The following is a 20,425-nucleotide window of genomic DNA, read 5'->3' as shown; positions in this document are numbered from 1 at the left end:
TAGAGAGAAGTTCACATCAGGTTCTGAAAAATACAGTCACTAACTGAGGACAAGAGGCAAGAAAGAGGCCAGAGAACAAGGGAGCAGTGGGTCAAAGGAGGAGATTGTTATAACTAATCTGGCCAAGCAGAAAATACACAATGCCAAATTGTAGACTTCCTCCCTGATACCACCCATCTTCCTCTTTCAGGGCCTCAGCCTCAGGGCTGTCCTTGAGACCCCCTTCCCCACCCCTATGTCTGTTCTCCACACTTGGGTGGGGAGTTAGCCAAGAATACAGAGGGTCCTCTACTGCACTTAACGGAGTTACTTTGGGAGCCAGAGAAGTCTTTTCAAGACCCAAGGAAGTTAATGTCAGGCACTACAGTAGTCCATCTGGGGAGGCAGATTCTGCTGGACGAGTGCAAGCTGTCTATAGGATTTTCTAATAATATCAAACTAAGTAATAATAATAATAAAAAAACCACTTGCCTTGTAACAGCTCACTTAAATATAATTAAATGTTTGTTTCCTAGATTCTGTGCCGAACGTGTAAACTAGCATTCTGAAAACAAAGCCACGATTAGTAGCATTTGCTAATTTTTGTGGTGTAGAGATTACTACCATGGTAGATGTCAAGCCCCAACATACAGTCACTAAACAGCGTCAGGAAGAGATGCACACGGCCCTGTGAGCGGGCTCCAGCACACCATGCCGACACCCTTCTTGTTTTATAACAATGGTAGCAAACAATAATGCCTGCAGGGGCCAGGCCATGTTCATTCCCGAGTGAAGTAAAGGTGGAAAACTAGGCTGAGCAGATGTGTAATCTATCAGGGATGACTGCCACTCAGTGCCAGCTGACCATTGCCCTATGGGGACACACGCCCATAAGTGCCAGGCATGCTGATTTTCCAAGGAAGTTTAGAAATCCACAGAGTTATGTGGCATCTTCCTCTTTTAAAAAATGGTGGCAACTAATTCAGTTGTTGTTCAGACGCTGCACAGGCCTCCCCCCAAAAACAGCCTGTTGGAGAAATAGCCGTTTCTGTTATCAAGTTTATACAAACAACCCTGGACTCAATGATCCATTGATAAGACTATTGGTCAATTTAAGAATAACATTTACATAATTGTTTTTTTTGTTTGTTTGTTTAACTTCTGAAACACTGTTTATTTCACTGAAACCTGGAGGCAGGGGAATGGGTATGTGAATGTCTGGGACACCAAGCCTAGGAGTGCATGTTGACAACAGGAACATACAGGGCCAGGGTGCGAGGGCCAGCAGTGCTGTCCAGCTGTCCAGGGAACAGAGGTGGACAAAGATCTCTATGACAAAGGTCTTGTAGCACTAAAGAACACCAGTAGAAGTACTGCTGGCTGAAAAGTGTGGTACGGGTCATAGCGCGCAATCATCTAGACCCGGGCGGATGCATCGATGTAATGGACCAGACTAATGTTGGAGTCCATGCTCTTCTGGATGTACTTCCAGTCAAATTCAGTGCCCTGGGCTCCCACTCAGAGGGGGATGTGGCGGGACATAACGAGCATGGTGGTGGCCCAGCCCCGGGAAGCACCCATGACCTGTCCTCCCCCTTGCCTGCATTCTGGGACATGACAAGGTTTAGGCCTATCAGGTCTACCACATCCACGCTGGCCTTCATGAACTCCCCAGTGAACTCATACATGCCGCCTTCCCAGGTGAGGAAAAAAAAAAAAAGTGGCCAGAAACAGCATCTTGCACAGCTGCACGAAGAGGTGGGTGACCCTGGCCTGCACACATTTCCAGAAGGCATTGTACTAAGGCCACTGCACTTGTAGGTGATGAAGTAGGGGAAGTAGCCCAGGGCAAAGCCATTCCTGAAGTAGAACAGGGTCATGGTGCGGACTTCCTGCACCCACCAGAGTGTGGGTCTCTGCCTTGGCCAGACTGACATTCTCTCATGTATAATTATTAGATGGAAAGATAGGAGGGCATAAGATACGTACCTTTGTCATCAGAGCTAGTATCAGAGCTTGGGAAAAGGATCTAGAAGTTAGTGTTCAAAAGAATATGAAAAGCTAAAATTTGATTCAACTCCATTACAAACAAGTTTTGCCTCATCATAGGCCCCTCAAAAAAGGTAGAGGAAACTGGACTTAGTTTTATTCCAAAAGAGTACATTTCAACCAGATGACTATGAATAGGGAGAGGATAAACAGGGCAGGAGTGGGGATACGCCTTACCCATGTGCCCAGGTAAAGGCTTGGATTGGTATATCTAATGGCAGGGACCGTGGCTTGTCCAGAGTCTTCTGTGAGTACAAGGGCCAGTTCTATGGCTGCTAGAATAAGAAGGAGCCCAACAAGCACCTGAGAAGGAAAAAGACCACTGTTAAGAAGATATCATTCTTGGGGCGCCTGGGTGGCGCAGTCGGTTAAGCGTCCGACTTCAGCCAGGTCACGATCTCGCGGTCCGTGAGTTCGAGCCCCGCGTCGGGCTCTGGGCTGATGGCCCGGAGCCTGGAGCCTGTTTCCGATTCTGTGTCTCCGTCTCTCTCTGCCCCTCCCCCGTTCATGCTCTGTCTCTCTCTGTCCCAAAAATAAATAAAAAACGTTGAAAAAAAATTAAAAAAAAAAAAAAAAAAAAGAAGATATCATTCTTTAGAATAGAATGAATTATCCTGATAAAGATAATAAAGATGGTATGCAGTGATTCAGAGAACGTGTAAGTAATACTGGCATCAACGAATACATGTAGTTCAAGCAATGGAATAAAGATCAATGTATGCTAGGACAGGTTTTCAAGGAATGTTGAGTATGGTGATTTTAAACTCTGTTCATAAATTCTGATATCTTCCTTCAAAAAGATCTGGGTACCCCTTTTGTTGACTGTGAGCTTAGTCACTCATTTCTGAAGAGTAGAATATGCTAGAAGGTCATAAAACACAATACGGCTTCCTCGTTCTCTTTCTCAGATCACTTACTTCAGGGAAAGCTACCAACATCATCATGAGGACATTCAAGTAGCTCTATGGAGAGATCCATTGGGTAAGTAATTGAGACCTTTTGCCAACAGCCATGTGAGTGAGTCATCTTAGAATTAGATGCTCTAGCCCCACTCAAACCTTCAGATGACCTTGGTCTCTTCTAGCATGTCAGCTGCAACCTCATGAGAGACCCTAAAGCAGAACCCAGGTAAGCTGCTCCCAAATTTCTGACCCACGGAAAAACCGAGAGAAGAAATGTGTTTTTAATAGCTAAGTTTTGGAGTAATTTGTTACACAATAGGTAATAAAAATAGGTTTGAAAAGGGAATCCCCCTACCCCAACTGGGATTTCTAGTTTCCTTGGTCATATTCTCTTTCCTTGGTTATTTATTATTCCCCACCTCTTCCCCATATAACCTTTGAAGTTAACATTGCAAACAAGTGTGACTATGTCACCCTAGGAAGACTCCAAGCCAATCAATATTTGTCCTATGAGTTCATAGGACATCATACACGTTGCATTGTTCTAAAGAATCACCCCCAGCCATCAGAATGAAAAAAGTACTACTGCCACTGAGGAAGTAGCAATTCTCATTCTCAGAATGAGGATCTTTAGTACCCTCTTCTACCTGCATCCCTTCCCATCCATCTCTCCCTACTCATTCCCATGTCTCATTCATCCAGAATAGTTCAGGCAGAGATATTGGGCTGCTTGTAATGAAAACCAACCAAGGAGGGAGGTGAATCCATCTGTAGTAGGACCAGTGTTGTTATTTAGCAAGGCATTAAAGTCAAAGACATGTTGATAAAGAGAATGTATTTCTCAAGTAGATTAATACATGATGTTGTGCTTTCCTCACCTGAGGCTGTGGGTTTTTTTCTGGAAAAACACAACAGCTTTTGAAGCATTTATGTTTACCTTTAGGTGAACTGGAGTAAAATAGAGCAAAAGGTGGAGCTACAGCCCCCAGTCAAGGATGACTTTAGGTCAGGTGAAGGGAATACTAACCAGCTCCTCAGGCCAAGGAAAAAGAGCAGACCCTGCCACAGGCTCACATGCATTAAATGCTCGCAAACTGATTAGAAATATACTGAGCAATCCACATCAAAAAGGACAATTTACATTATAAAGAACTCCCACAAAGCAATTTAAAACAAAAACAAACAGTCCAGTGCAAAGGGCATAGAATGGAAAATTTGAAGAAAAAAAAAGCCACACATGGCTTTTAAGCACAGGAACAGATGTTTAACCTCACTGATAATTAGTGCAATTTCAAATGATAACAATATGCAATTTTTCATGTAACTGATTAGCAAATATCAAAAAGTTTGATAAAAGTTTGGTGAGACTGAGGAAAAACCTCTATGGAGGTTAATTTTCACCATATATAAAAACGTTGAGCCCATATACTCTTCATCCAGTAACTTCACTTCTAGGAATTCATGCTACAGACACACTCATAGGTACAAAGTTATTTACTGCAGCACTGCTTATGACAGCAGGTTAAAAACCACCTAGATTTCTATCACATGGGGCACATAAGTTATGGGACACCCAAGTAACAGCATTGTTAGTAGTCACTGAAAAGCAAACAGATTCTGGGGTATCTGGGTGGCTCAGCCGGTTAAGCATCCAACTTGATTTTGGCTCAGGTCATGATCTCAGGGTTCATGGGTTTGAGCCCGCATTGGGCTCTGTGCCTAGCATCTTATTCTACATTTCATAACAAGGTCAATTAGGTCAGTTCAGTTAAACAGTGAGTGGTCTTATTTCAGGAGGTGGTCCTGCAGGTGGGCTTTCAAAGTCAGGCCCACAGTGTGTAAACAACCAGGTAGATAATTAACCAGATATACAAGAAAACCAGAAGAATTCATGATCCAGGCTAGTTTTACAGGTAAACAATAAATATTCAAGGACAATTAATCAGAACTAGAATCTAATACCATAAAGGTAATACCATAAAGGAATCTAACCATAAAGGTTTGTTACTGAAACATTTTTTTTCCTTTCCGAAATCACCGTCAAATGTAGCCAATTAAGACTAACTTGTTTATAGAACAAGTCCGGTTTTAACAAACTTGGCCTGTTTACATAAGTGCAGCAAGAATAGTGGCTGGCCATTTAAGTTCTTTTAAATCTGGTTTGCTGGAACTTTTCATAAGGAATTTCAGGTTGAGCCGTTAACAGCCTTTCAAGGCTAAGATACTTGCTATTAGACTCCCCTGCAATACCTATGGATTTGGGTTACTTCCTCTTCTTGAGGCCCCCAAAATATCATGAACCTGCTAGGAAGTGACCTTTCTTCCTTACCTGGTAAGGCTCCCAGGAACCCTGTAAACAAGGTACCAGGCCAATTTTTTCCCAACAGGCATTCATTGGCTCCATAAAAATCAACCTTAGTTCCTTAAAGCTGTCTGGTCATATTGGAGTCTATGCATGTCTCTCTCAAATAGGACATTCCAGTCAAGGCCTTGATAATACAACTAAATGTTTCCAATGGTGCCATGTTACAAGGAAAAAAGATTTTCTTTTTGGGGGGAGGAGAGAGAGAGAGAATGAATGAATGAATGAATGAATCCCAAGCAGGTTCTGTGCTCTCAGCATGGAGCCCCACTTGGGGCTCAATACCACAAACCAAGAGATCACCACATGAGCCAAAATCAAGAGTCGGATGCTTAACTGACTGAGCCACCCAGGTGCCCCAGAAAACAGATTCTTATTGAACTTCTACAAATAACTGATTTCCCTTATGACAGATTCTTCTAGCTTCACTTAAGCCAGCCACCATAGCAGCTACTATAGCACTGGGTTGATTAATCATAGGGGCAGATACTAAAGTCCTGTACCATGCTCCCAGGGGTCTCTTGTCCCCCAATATCTCACAGTCGCAACATGCCCACTTTTGCTTAAAGCAGATCATTAGCTCCACTAATTCACTTGCAGAATATGCCCTAATAGCCACTCTCTGACTAGTAGGAATTCCTTCTCCATCATCCCCAGGCTCAAGAGTGGCCTAGGTCTTTGTTTGAATCAGAGGGCTTGCCCGTAAATCCTTTTCCTTTTCCATGATAACACCTTCCTTGCCAGAGAAGTCATCACCCCAGGGATCCCATGCTTTGGGGGCACAAGTCTCTTGAGACAGAGTAGCTCTCACTTGGGTACACCGTGGTCTGTGCCCATGCATCTTTGCCATCTTATTTCTAACCCTTACTCCTAACCCTGAAATCTTGCAGACCTAATGTCTGCATTAGAGGAAAACGCGGCTCATTCATCCTTTTCCAAAGCCAACGCTTCTCTGGTCTGTTCCAATTCTCTTCCTTATTCCTAATTCCCAGTCTGTGGCCTATCACAAAGCACAGATCAACTGCCAAGCTACCACCAAAATAGCTCGTTCACTGTCTCTGTTTCCTTTCCCCACCATTGCAAACAGGATATCTGACAATCCCTGGGGCGTTTTCAGGACAGCCCCATACTCACATGCTGATCCAAAATGCTCAAAAAACCTGGCCAAGGCTCTTCACATGGAGGTAGCTGGCCAACCTGGGGTTCCCCTGAGGACAGGCTTTCCCCTGGCACAGCCCCTTTACCCACGCTGGGGTCATTTCCAGTATCCTGCAAACCACACCAATCGTCAGCGGGTGGAAGAGGGTCAGTAGTGCATCCTTCAGCCTGAAAAGGCACTTTAATACCCAAAAGCAAAGGAAGCGACTCTATACCATTCACACAGAATTTCGTTCAGGGTAATCACTTACAGACAGGGACTAGCAGGCGGGCGCCAGCTGATGACCCAGGGCGGTACGCAGCTCTTCTCTACCACCGCCCTCCCCGTGCTCTGCAACTACCTGGACCTTAATCCCCAGCTCTTATGGAGTGAGGGGCATGATGGTGAGGTCACAGTGTAGTTATCTAAAGTGGTGCCACCTGTGCACCAGAGACGAGCCCAAGGTGAAGGACCAAAGATGGAGTCAGTGTTGTAAGCATTCCTACAGTAGTCACCAAAATTAAGAATAACGTTAATAACAATGGGAAATTCTTTTTATATCATCTTAAGCAAAAAGCATAGATTATGAAATTGCATATGCAATGAGCTTAATTATGTTTTAAAAATATGCATAATATGTAATCAAGTTTGGGATCTTGAGATGAGATCATCCTGAATTAGAGTAAGCCTTAAGTCCAATGACAAATGTCGGTCTTACAAGAGAATGGGAGAAGACACATAGGCATGGAAGACACAGGCAGAGAATGGAGTCACGAAGCTATAAGTCAAAGAATGCCAGGGATTTCTGGCAGTCCCCAGAAGTTAGGGGAGAGGCATGGGATAGACTCTTCCTCAGAGCTTCCAGAAGGAACCAACATTATCAACACCTTGATTTCAGACTTTTATCCTCTAGAATGTGAAAAAATAAATATGTATTGTTTAAAAAAATAATACACACACACACGACAGGAATTTCCAGTTCAAGATACCAGATTTAGTATATTTATCTCCCATCCTTCTCCATTCCATTGATCTGCTTTATTACCACGTAATAAATCCGTAACAGCACTGAGAATATGAATGGAGAAGGGTAAGCTCAGTAGACCAGAAAAGTTCTAGAAGACAAAAAGCAAACATGTCAATAGTGACAAGAAAAAGAGCAGAGAAAACCATGGCCCAAAACATGTAAGAAAAGGCAGCAGTGAAAGAGGAGCCTGATGCAGACATTACTGGTTGCTGTGTTTGTACCTTCTGTCTGTCCGGGATTCACCCTCTGTTCTTGCCCCTACAAGCCTAGAGTGGTAACAGTTGGCCACTAAGCTCCAGGTCCCCTTTTAGATACAATCTTCTCACGTGATCCTTTTTTTCCCTCAGCCACCTGTTTCCCATTTGGGCCTGACTGGTAAATTGCCTACTCAAACAATTGGAAGCTCTGTTGGAAGCTGGACCCATTTCCAACCCTATGAGATGAGTTAAAACCAATCATGTTGGTCCCATTCTCCTGGCCTGTAATTGCTTTGGCCGTGGGCTTGCAACACAATTCTGGCCAAAGAGAACTGGGGAACAGCTTGTGGGGGCTAGTTTGTGGGGGCTCTGGGGAAGTTTTTTTCCCTCAGTGATAAATGTGATACATAGATCCAGAATATATAAAGAACTCTTTACAACTCAACAACAACAGCAACAAAACATACAGAACTCAATTAAAAAATAGGCAAAGGATTTAAAGAATTTTTTATTTCCTAAGAAGGTATACAAATGGCCAAAAAGCATATGAAAAGATGCTCAACATTATTAATCATTAGGGAAATGCAAATCAAAACCACAGTAAAATACCACTTCACACCTACTCTGATATCTATAACTGAAAAGATGAACAGTAACAATTATTGGTGAGGATGAGTATTAGAACCCTCGCACATTGCTGGCAGGAATGTTTAAGGATGCAGCCACTTTGCAAGACAGTTTGTCATTTCCTCAAAATATCAAACATAGGGCTACCATATGTTAGCAGTTCGACTCTTAAGTATATACCTAACAAAATTGAAGACCTATGTCCGCCACAAATAAACACAATATAGGAAATCTATCCAATGGTATATTATTTGGCCATACAAAGGAATGAAGTATTGATAGGTGTATAACATGGATGAACCTTGAAAACATAATGCTAAATGAAAAAAGCCAGACACAAAATGCTATATATTGTATGACTGCATTTATATAGGAAATATCTAGACTAGGCATAAATAGAGACAGAAAGCAACTTTGCAGTTTCCAGGGGATAAGGGGAGTAGGACAGAGTGGGGTGACTGTTTAATGGTACAAAGTTTCCACTTGGGGTGATGGAAAGTCCTGGAACTGAAGAGTGGTGATAGTTGCACAACACTGTGAATGTATTTAATGCTACTGTATCTTACACTTTAAATTGGTTGAAATGGTCAACTTCACGTTCTATGTATTTTCCTATAATAATAACAATAAAAAAGGAGTGAATTACTGACTCATGCTATAGCATGTATAAATTTTGAAAACATTTTGCAAGTTAAATAGGTCAGGTGCTAAAGGCTACATATTGTATAATTCCATGTCTATAAAATGTTCTGAATAGGCAACTTCATAGAAAATTGATTAGTAGTTGCCAGGGGAGAGGGGACAGGGGAGGGAGGGGAAGGGAATGGATTGTTACTGCTTCATTTGTCCTGGATCTCTTGGAGTGATGAAGCTATTCTGGAACTAGACAGTAGTGATGGGCACACAATTTTGTGAGTCTTCTAAAAACCACTGAAGTGTATACTTGAAACAGGTGTGTTTTATGGTATGTAGACTATATGTTAATAAAGCTAATTTTTTTAAGTGACACATAGGGGCATCTGATCTCTTTATCTGCCTCTGGACACTGACTGGAGGGTGTGATACCTGGAGCTGCTGCAGCCATCCTGTAATCACATGCTAGCTTGATAATTGGTTCGACAAGCTGAGGCAATCAGAAAAAAGATGAAAATAATCAGCCATCTGCTGAGGTTGCTGAGTCTCTAAAGTAATAAATCCTGGAGCTGCACTACCTCTGGTCTTCCTGTTCTGTAAGATAATAAATTCCTTATTTTTTTTTTTAATTTTTTTTTTTAACATTTTTTATTTATTTTTGGGACAGAGAGAGACAGAGCATGAACGGGGGAGGGGCAGAGAGAGAGGGAGACACAGAATCAGAAACAGGCTCCAGGCTCCGAGCCATCAGCCCAGAGCCTGACGCGGGGCTCGAACTCACGGACCGCGAGATCGTGACCTGGCTGAAGTCGGACGCCTAACCGACTGCGCCACCCAGGCGCCCCATAAATTCCTTATTTTTTAAGCTAACAGGTGCAACTCACAGGTGAGTCTCCCACTGATAGAAATCTATTCTCTATAGTCAGCCTCTGCCTAGAGTAAGACTGGGAAAAAGGACAGAAATGACAGTCCTAATTGAAGTTCTGTGTACAGAACTGGTACAGTTACGCCAGGCATGTCCTTCTTTCCCCCACTTGCAAATCATCACAAATCCACTGACAACTGTATTTGCCACTGTTGCAGGCTGAGTCTGGAGTTCTTTCTTGTCCAGCGAGAGAGCAGACGCAGAACTGAATACGAGAGGGGTTGGAGGTGGGGGGAGGAGACAAGAATCCCAAACAGGGGTTTCATCTCTGTATTAATTGAGCTCACAAGATATTACCCACATGGTGAACGTGAAGAAAACAAGATCTTACACACGTGAAAGTGGAGAGAACAATCAGACAGTAATCGTTAACTTGTGTGTGTAAGAAGCAAAGGGTCAGGGGGCAGGCGGCAAGTGGTTTGTGATCAAAGTACAATAGTATATTGGTGTTCAATGGAAAGTAACTTCCTGCAGGTGTTATAACAAGTTACTCATGCTTCCATTACAACATCTCACTAGCTAACCTGGGATGCTTTTACCACGTGGTAGCAGCTTTCTGTCCTAAGCTTTTTTTTCTAACCCATTTATATAAGCAGAACCTATTTCCCCACATGCCACCACTACTCCTAAGCAAGCTAAAACAGATGTACTCTCCAAAGAAATGGAATGCTTAAAAACAAAAATGAAAAAGAAGTGGGGGGGGGGGGGGGCGGCGCCTGGGTGGCTCAGTTGGTTAAGCATTGGACTTCGGCTCAGGGCATGATCTCTGGTGCATGACTTCGAGTCCCAAGTCGGGCTCTGTGCCAACAGCTCAGAGCCTGGAGTCTTCTTTGGATTCTGTGTTGCCCTCTCTCTCTCTGCCTCTCCCCAACTTGCGTGCTGGTGCGCACGTGCTCTCTCTCTCTCTCTAAAACTGAATAAACATTAAAAAACAAAACAAAAAAAACGGAATGCTTTTCCTGAGGAGGGGTAGCAAGATAGTATGTGTCTTGGTGCCCCAGAGTAAAACAGTCTTCATTTGGTACAGCACAGGCTACTGCTCTTGGGAGAAGCCAGTAGGTCCACACAGTTGTCCAGTTGACTCAGACTCAGAGGCAGTCCTGCCCTCAAGAAGGGACAGCTGGGGAAGCTGACTTACATAACGGCAGAGGGACCTACTCCAGCCACATATATTCATTAACTTAGTCCCTCACTTATAATTGCAACAAAGAATGCTAATAGCCATAAGAAAGTTGAGAAAAGCCAATACCAGCAAAGAAGATAGCCAAGATAATTAAACAGAACAACTGATTCTGGGATAAAACAAATTATTAAGTGAAGAGAAAATGATTTTAAATTATTTTGAAATTAATGTACTAAGAGATTTGAGAATACAGTGCATCCATTAATAGGTTGATGTTTAAAAAAAAAAAAAAGGTAGGGGTGCCTGGGTGGCTCAGTTGGTTGGGCATCTGACTTTGGCTCAGGTCATGAGCTCACAGCTCATGAGTTAAAGCCCCGCGTCGGGCTCTGTGCTGATAGCTCAGAGCCTGGAGCCTGCTTCAGATTCTGTGTCTCTGTCTCTCTCTGCCCCTCCCCTGCTCTCTCTCTCTCTCTCAAAAAAAAAAAAAAAAAAAAAAAAAAACATTAAAAAAAAGTATATTCAGAAATTAAGAACAATTCTTAGAAACCAAACCTATGATTGTGAAAATAAAGGCTCGTTACGATGACTGGAAGAAAAAACTGGGGAATATCTTAGAACTTAGGTGAAGCGGGGCGCCTGGGTGGCTCAGTCGGTTAAGCGGCCGACTTCGGCTCAGGTCATGATCTCGCGGTCCGTGAGTTCGAGCCCCACATCGGGCTCTGTGCTGACAGCTCAGAGCCTGGAGCCTGTTTCAGATTCTGTGTCTCCCTCTCTCTGACCCTCCGCCATTCATGCTCTGTCTCTCTCTGTCTCAAAAGTAAATAAATGTTAAAAAAAAAATAAAAAAAATAAACATTTAAAAAGAACTTAGGTGAAGCAAGAAAAAGAAATTTAAAAAGAGAGAGAGAAGTTGAGAAGGAAAATCAATGCAGTGTTCAAAATCCACCTAAAAATAGTTCTGAAAAGATGGAATTTCAAAATTGGAGGAAAGGAAATGAAAGAAGTAATGTATGAAAATTTCTCTGAGATAAGAAAGACACGAGTCTTTAGATTGAAAGTGTAGGACCCACTGAATGAAAAAAGACCCATGTAAACAGACTCATGAAATTTCAGGACATAAAGAATAAAGAGGATAAAAGCTTCTAGAGAGGATAACAAGAAATGAGAAGAATTCTATCTCAGTAGCACAGGATGTTGGGGAAAATATAGCAACATCTTCAGAGTTTTTTTTTTTTTAATTGTTTTGAAGCTAGCATTCCATATCCAGAAGAACAAGGTCAGAAAGCAAGGAGAGTTGTTCTCTGAAAATTTCATTTGAGGATGTTTTCCATATCCAAGAAATTTCTAATTTCTAATTTCTAATTCTCTCATTTTACACAAAAGGGGCATCAAGATGTAGAATCTAAAATTGATGGCAGATTATTTTTAGGAATGAAGGTAACCAACAGAAAAACTGAAAACAGTCATACGAAATGAGAAGACTGAGAGAAATGGAAGAAGAAGAAAAAGGAAGCTGAAGGTAGGGTCAGTTAACCAAATTCCTTGTCTTTCACAGAGGACAGAAATGGATCTTTTTTGAAGGTGATAAATCAAGAAATACAGGTATAAACACATAATTTGCGATATGGAGATAACCATCGAAATATGGCCTTTAAATGAAGGCCTCTAGAGAATGATACTGGAGGGTAGAGGGGTGAGAAAGAGACTTCTGCTTTTCATTTTTTTTTTTTAAGAGAGTGGCAGGAAACATACCAAATGTTAATAGGAGTATAATAGGAGTTAATAGGAGTGATAACAATTATAAATAGATTTAATTTTCTTCCTATTTCTCTCAAACCTTCTACAATAGCCATGCATTGTTTTTATAATCAGAAGTACACGCACACTTTTACTAAATAGGATCAGGGAAATATTATAATTGTTTATAATGATTACCATGGCCTTAAGTGGTCTTTGTCCCTGATCTCTGATTTATTGGAGGAGCTTCAAGCACACATGGAGTTTACTAAACTTTAAAGAGACACAATCTCACTAGTATTAAAAACAAAGAAAGAAAGAAAAGGAGAGTAGTCTGGCCATATTTAATATCTCTCCATCTTTGCAAGGTCCTCCTTTTCCCAGAGCTTTACGAATGACAAGCACTCTGGTTTAATCTCCTATTCATTATACATGTCTATTTCTACCACCTCCCTGGAAGATAAGTGTCTAACTTCAGTGTCAGTATTTTCAGGGAATATAACTCCCAGCAGTCTATTCTATTTTCAGAAAGTTAGTATTATTAGAAAGTCCTTTAATATATTTAGCCAAAGTGGGCTTCCCTGGAATAACCTCCACCCACTTAGTCTTGATCCTGCTCTCTGAAACTTTTCAGAACAAGCCTGGCAATCTTCTATGCTATATTATGCAATCACTTAAAGATGATTTCCATGTTTCACTGGGTCAACACCAAGTTTATTTTTGCTGTTGCTGCACATCTTGCTTTGACCTCAGAATTTCCACAAACTCCAGAACCAAATTCCTCTTTTGTTTCCCTGGGTCTGAATATGAGCTCATTCACTCATTGATTTTGTAATTCAGTTCATTCAATTACCTACTGTGCATCAGGTCCTTTCAGTAAGAATGCACATTTAAGCAAGCAAATAAATGTGTAGAATCTCTCACCCTGGTCAAGCAATCTGACTTATTTCAGACAAGTGCAGACAGTTCAGGAAAGTCAGAAAGAAATAGCCCAAAAGCAGGTGGAAGAGGAAATGGAGAAATAAAATCAAGTTGAGGAATGAGCCAAGAAGAAGGTTCTCATAGAAGAAGTAAAGTTTTACTGTGTGAGGAATTATACTTCGACTGTTCAGAGAAGAGACCAGTTATTTTGAAATTTTCAAGAGGAATCTAATTTGTACTTGTCACTCTCAGGGTAGAGGACAAAAAAGGAAAGTATAAATTGTGAATGGAACTCCTGAGACTATGAGCAAGGGTAAGTGAATTATTACCTACAGAAAAAAAAAAAAAAGTAATACACTGATTTTCTTTTCCTCTATAGGGATTTATATTTATAAAAGTTAGCAAAATGTGATGTACCTGTATACCCGTATACCCGTATAATGGAATATTATTCAGTCATATAAAGGGATGATGCACTCATACATGCTACAATATGAGTGAACCGTGAAAACCTTGTGCTAACTGAAAGAAGCCATCATAGAAGACCACATATTATTTTAAGATTCCATTTATATGAAATGTCTAAAATAGGGAAAATATAGAGACAGCAAATGGTTAGTGGTTGCTTGGGCTAAGGAGGATGGGGAGATAGGGGTTTCTTTCTGTTCTAAAATTGATTGTGGTGATGGTTACACATATAAATATGCTTTAAAAATAGCATTTAAGTGGGTAAATTGTATGGTTGTGAATTACATTTCAATAAAGCTGTTTTTAAACATTAACTAACAAATATAACTAGGATAGGGTGCTGATTTACTCATTACCCAGCCTTATCTTGGAAGCCCAATAAAAAGACAGTTGACTGATTTTCTAACAAAAAGCTCTGACTTATTTTCAAGGTTATTAAAGCGTATTATTCAATGTTCAGAATCTAACACATTCTTGATTTGATCCCTACTTCTAGACTGCATTTAATATTAACATTCAACAAATTCATACTGAGTGCTAAGCTGTGCTTGGCACTTGAGTCAGCAAAGAGGACAGCAACCTTGCCCCCACTCTTGGGGACTGTTCGTTCCTATCCAGAGTCTAACAAAACTCACCACCAGCCCCTGCCTTGGAGAGTCAAAAAAAATCCCATTTCGGTTGGCCAAGTTCCTTTCTTCCTTGTAGATTCCAGGTAATCTGATGTCATTGGTATGTGTGCTCATAGAACATTAAATCTAATTGGCATTTTAAAAACCTTGTTTAAGGATCAGGACAGATAGGGAAAAACAAACAAACAAACAAACAAACAATAACAAACTAGTGAAAAAAGCAGATGGTGGATTTTATGAGGTGGCTTTTTTTCTTCTTTTTTTAAAATCGTTTAAAAAATTTTTAAATTTACATCCAAGTTAGTTAGTATATAGTGCAATAATGATTTCAGGAGTAGAATCCAGTGATTCATCACCTAGGTACAACACCCAGTGCTCATCCCAGCAAGTGTCCTCCTTAATGCCTCTTGCCCATTTAGCCCATCCCCTTACCCACAGCCCCTCCAGCAATCCTCAGTTTGTTCTCTGCATTTAAGAGTCTGTTATGTTTTGTCCCCCTCCCTGTTTTTGTATTATTTTTGCTTTCCTTCTCCTATGTTCATCTGTTTTGTATCTTCAATTCCACATATGAGTGAAGTCATATGATCTTTGTCTTTCTCTGACTAATTTCATTTAGCATAATACCCTGTGAGTTGACTTTGCAACCTCAGTTGAATGTCTCGGTTCCCACAAGACCCTTTCTGCATTAATCAGTGCCATTGGCTGAGGGGCTTCTCCCCTAGTTCTTGCTGGATTCTCTCCCGCAGCTCCTGTTCCTTCCATATTTCCCTACTCGGGTATGTGCCTGTGAGCACTCACCCTACCTCACTCTACTGTCAGTGACTGTCCAGACTCACGGAAGACTTTGGGAAAATGGAAGCCTTATTTCAGACCCAAGTTATGGGAGATGAGTGATGGTTGGATTGCCTGAACTGTGCAGAGGACACGTTTTATTTCCACTTCATTGTAGGTGCCAACTGAATTGTAGTCTCCTGATTTATTAGAATAGCCTCAAGACAGGTCATCCAGTATTTGTTTCTCAAATATTAAAAATAACTATTAGCCTGATTGATTACTCATCGTTGGTGTTTAAAGAGTCTGATATCAATAAGATTTAAGAGTCACTATCATTGCGTAAAAATTAAAGTCACCTTAACTAAGAAATATGGCAAGGGGCCAGTGAGCACCTGTCTCAAGAAAGCTGGCTAAAAATAGGGAAGAAGACACTTTAACCACCAACAAAATGTCTCTATTGTGCACCAAGTAATTAGTTCGAAAATAGTGGAGTTCCCATACCTGCTTAGCAAGATAGAGTTTGGTGATAGATGATCTGTTGATCTTGGTTCTGTATACATGAAGAAGCTGCCAAGGGGCCAGGAGCCAAAGGAAACCCAAGGGAATCCACACCAGAACAGTTTGCTCAAAACAAAGTGGCAGGTCTGCTTCTGGGCTATCCAGGAATGAAGAATTCTGGGGGACCAAAAACGGAAGGATTGTGGAATATACTCATGTTTTGAAGACAGAAAACCAGTGCGAGACCACCCTCCCCTCCGACCCGTTTCCAAACAATTTTAACTCAGTTCTACATCCGTATCTGGCCTGACCCTTTAACTAGCTGCATTTTCCTATTTATTTCCATTGATATAGCTTCAACATTTAATGACAGTGACTTTTCTGGCCAACCCAACCTTAAAAAGCCTTTCTTTCTAGGCGAATTTCTCCACCAGCTCTTCTAAGGAAACTTCACTAGTGCATTTGCCAGGTTGCGGGAAGAAGAGGAATGGACAGTTCCTCAATTCAAACAGTTCCCTGGGATATAGAAACTTGTTCTTCTTCTACTTTTTAGCACTGATTAAGCTCCCTGACAGATGTTCCAACATGCAGCCAGCAGGATGCTTTAGTCACACTATGACATTTAGCCTCCTTTGAGCCAGAGGGGCTTATAGTGATCGGAACCTGAGGGGATTGTTGGCACAGGAGCTGCAAAGGCACTATCGGATGGGAGGCTCGTTCCCAGCAGGTCTGTAGTCTTTACTTTCTGTAATAGGTAGAAGTGTCTTGGGAAGTGAGGGTGGGAACACCAGTTCTTATTTCTCAGTCTTGTAAGGGGTAATTTTTCTCTCCTTATAAATATTTTCAAATTGTTTTTGTATAGTTGTTTGCACAGACTCTTTAAAGAAAACATTGAGGTGCCCTGACCAAGAGCTCTGTCAGATATTCTCAGAATTCTCCAAAGATGCCCTGCTGAGGGGCACCTGGGTGGTTCAGTCGGTTGAGTACCTGACTTGGGCTCAGGTCATGATCTCACAGTTCATGAGTTCAAACCCGGCATCAGCCTCACCACTGTCAGCGTGTAGCCTGCTTTGGATCCTCTGTCTCCCTCTCTCTCTGCCCATCCCCCCCCCCCCTCTCTCTCTCTCTCTCTCTGTCTCTCAAAAAGAAATAAATATTAAAAAAAAAAAAAAGATGGCCTGCTGAGATCCTGGGGCCTATTAAGCCCCACCTGCCTGTGGCGTGGAGGTCCTAGCCTGAGGCCCTTGGGGCCCAGGTTCTTTCTAAGATGGGAATGCTAACTCTGCTATCTCATTCTTACTCTTCTTATCTCTCCACCAAGAGATTCTAACTTTAGAATTCAGAAGAATAACCTAAGATATTTAAACTATTTTAACAAGCCCTCCATGTGATTCTGGTCCTGTGCTAGGCATTTGAAGACCACACTTTCACAGAATCATTAAATCCTAGGTTCCTTCTCATTTTCTATTCCACTAAGCCATTTAGTAACTATTGCTCACCCTGTCTGCCTTGAAATTCTCTGCTCTAATGGTTCCAAAATGGTCTTGGTGCTCGTGACACCCAAATCTGCATCCCTGGCCTCAACTTCCACTCCACACCCCTAACTGCCAGGTCCTCTAGAACATATAGCTATCACTTCAACCTCAGCATGCCTTGACAAAACTCAACCATGGTCTCCTCTTCTTCCTCTCACCCCACAAACCCCACAACTTTCCCTCCTAATATTGTTGAGATTGGAAGTCTTTTCCCTATTTCTCTTTAGAGAAGATGATTTTGCAGCTAGCTAGTTTGAGAAAAGAGCCTAGGAGGGGCACCTGGGTAGCTCAGCCGGTTAAGCGTCTGACTTCGGCTGAGGCCATGATCTCATGGTTTGTGAGTTCGAGCCCCACATCAGGCTTTGTGCTGACAGCTTGGAGCCTGGAGCCTGCTTCAGATTCTGTGTTTCCCTCTCTCTCTTTGCCCCTCCCCTGCTCATGTTCTGTCTCTCTCTCTGCCAAAAATAAGATAAAGATTAAGAAAATTTTCAAAATAAAAAAAAAAGTCTAGGATATAATAAACTTATGTTAGAGAATATGTTACCTCTCCCACATAGAATGTCCTCTGGAGATATTATGACTTATCTTCTCTTAAAAAAAAAAAACAAACAAACCCTAGAAGAAACAAAACCAAATCCTGAGGTTTAGACCACCTGCACATCTAACTTTTCTGGTTCTTATTGGTAGCCACTTGAGGTTCATCTACTATTTGTTCTGAGTCTGAGAAGAGTCAACAGTGAAGAAAAGTAGTATTTCTCACCCAAAATGTAGAGTTGCAGAACTTCTCCAGCATGATTCCTGGAGCACTTCTGGAATGAAGGCTCTTTTGTGACTCTGTTGTTTCTTATTAAGTCTTCCTCAGAGAAGGTGGACTCAAGTTGCAGTTTGGGATGTTATCTCCCATTCTGACATTCCAGATAAAATCATGTTTCCTGACCTTTCATCCTAACAGCTTACTCATTAACTTGCTCAGATATTTATTTGCATTATCTCAGTAGCTAGACATGTGACTGAGGGGCCCCAGGGGCAGGTAGACTCACCATCCCCAGAAGAACCAGAAGCCTCTGTAGGTATGGTCTTATGTAAAAGGAATCACTGGAAAACGTCAGCAGAGGCATGCCTGGGTGGCTCAGTTGGTTGAGTGTCCAACTTCGGCTCAGGTCATGATCTCCCTGCTTGTGAATTTGAGCCCTGTGTCTGGCTCTGTGCTGATAGCCCAGAGCCTGGAGCCTGCTGCAGATACTGTCTCCATCTCTCTCTGCCCCTCTCTCTCTCAAGTACAAATAAAAAATAAACATTAAAAATTTTTGAAAAAAAAGAAAAACAAGAAAAATGTCAGCAGAGCTGGCAGACAACTCAGGAGAGAAGGAGCCTTTCCTTCTCTTGAAGACATATGACCTAAAAAGAGAAGTGTCCATGGAGGGGCAAGTATCTTTAAACATGCAGTTTTACTTCTGTTTTAAGGCCTTAGAATTTATAGGAATGAGAAATGTCCTACTCTTCTGGATTTTAAATTAAAAGTTTAAAAATAGTATAAACTTTATTTGAAAAACTCAGGTTATAAAATAGTATATCCAGTGCGAACCTATACATAAATATACGTTATGCAACCAAATGTTAACCTTAGCTGTTAGAGTTGTGCGTGATTTTCTTTTTGCTTGTCTGTATTTTCTGATTTTTTTCCCCATAATTATCAGGTATTACGCAATAATATTTTAAAGCAATCTTTTTGTATTGTGGTAAAAAACATGACAGAAATTTTACCATCCAACCATTTCTAAGCGTATACAGTTCAGGAGTGTTAAGTATATTCACATTGTTGTGCAACCACTCTCCAGAACTTTTCCCAACTGAAATTGGGAAATTTTGCCCAACTGAAACTCTATACCCAGTAGACAACAACTCCCCATTAGCCCCTCCCCTAGAAAAGCAAATGCTCTTTTAAAATCAGGGTACCCGATGGAAACCAATTTGACAATAAATTTCATATATTGAAAAAAAAAAGAATAATAATACAGTAAAATCAGGGTACCCGAAATTAACAGCAGCCATACATGCTTGCCAACATATTAAAGTACAGATGCCATTATTTGGGGGATCATGTGAAACCATTTTGGTCACTAACACAAAAAAACACTTCTTTGTTCTGTGAGTATATACAGACCATCTACAGAGAGTAATTAACAAACGAGTATTTATACTTTAATGTATACATACATACATACATACACATATATATTAATTTTTTTAACATTTATTTATTCTTTGAGAGAGAGAGAGACAGAGTGTGAGAGGGTGTGGGCAGAGAGAGAGGGAGACACAGAATCCAAAGCTGAGCTGTCAGCACAGAGCCCGACTAGAGACTCGAACCCATGACCTGAGCTGAAGTCGGATGCTTAACTGACTGAGCCGCCATCCAGGTGCCCCCATACCTATATATTTAATGTAGACTTTAATGCCTGGCCTAAGGTTAACTATCCATTTGGTTACCTTAAACTCACAAATGATAATAACATTTACCACTAGTACCAGTGGGTATGTTGTGAATTATTAGCATCTGAAAGATGTGTAACTTTTATTAGGACAGTCATTCAGTTCTGTGAATGACTTAGAACTTGGGGTGTTCAAATACATGTGGACAGAAATTTTCTATGTTTACCATAAACATTTTCTAGTTCCTCAATATACACATACTAAACTATTCTTATGTAATTAGATGGTATTGCCATACTTGCCACATAAATGTATAAATCCATAAATAAAACCTGGATAAAAACATGGTGCCAAGTGTTTCTAATGGATTTGTTTTGGGGGATTTTTTTAGACTTAAGAAAAATGTTTTTTCTTATTTATTTATGTGAGTAATCTCTATACTCAGCGTGGGGCTTGAACTCACAACTC

The 20,425-nt window shown here is 41.2% G+C and overlaps 1 protein-coding gene and 1 pseudogene across 5 annotated transcripts in view; both read right to left on the bottom strand.

Moving 5' to 3' along the window:
• ABCC2 (ATP binding cassette subfamily C member 2) overlaps positions 1-18,461 on the bottom strand; it is a 65,146-nt gene extending 46,685 nt beyond the window's left edge. For 2 of the 5 annotated variants that reach the window (XM_058697441.1, XM_058697443.1), the window contains exons 1-3: positions 18,285-18,459; positions 15,993-16,166; positions 2,206-2,331 (exon numbers count right to left, since the gene is read on the bottom strand). In XM_058697441.1, coding sequence (XP_058553424.1) covers positions 2,206-2,331; positions 15,993-16,166; positions 18,285-18,317 — 333 coding nt within the window. In that variant the 5' untranslated portion in view covers positions 18,318-18,459. Of the gene's footprint in view, positions 1-2,205; positions 2,332-15,992; positions 16,167-18,284 lie in introns of all 5 variants that reach the window. The other 3 variants (XM_058697442.1, XM_058697440.1, XM_058697444.1) reach the window with 3 other exon arrangements.
• LOC131493211 (BOS complex subunit TMEM147-like) lies at positions 7-2,188 on the bottom strand (annotated as a pseudogene).
• Positions 18,462-20,425: the final 1,964 nt, after the last annotated feature.

Source organism: Neofelis nebulosa, chromosome 13, assembly GCF_028018385.1.
Source record: "Neofelis nebulosa isolate mNeoNeb1 chromosome 13, mNeoNeb1.pri, whole genome shotgun sequence".
Lineage (NCBI taxonomy): Eukaryota > Metazoa > Chordata > Mammalia > Carnivora > Felidae > Neofelis > Neofelis nebulosa.
This window is presented reverse-complemented; position numbering and strand designations above follow the sequence as displayed.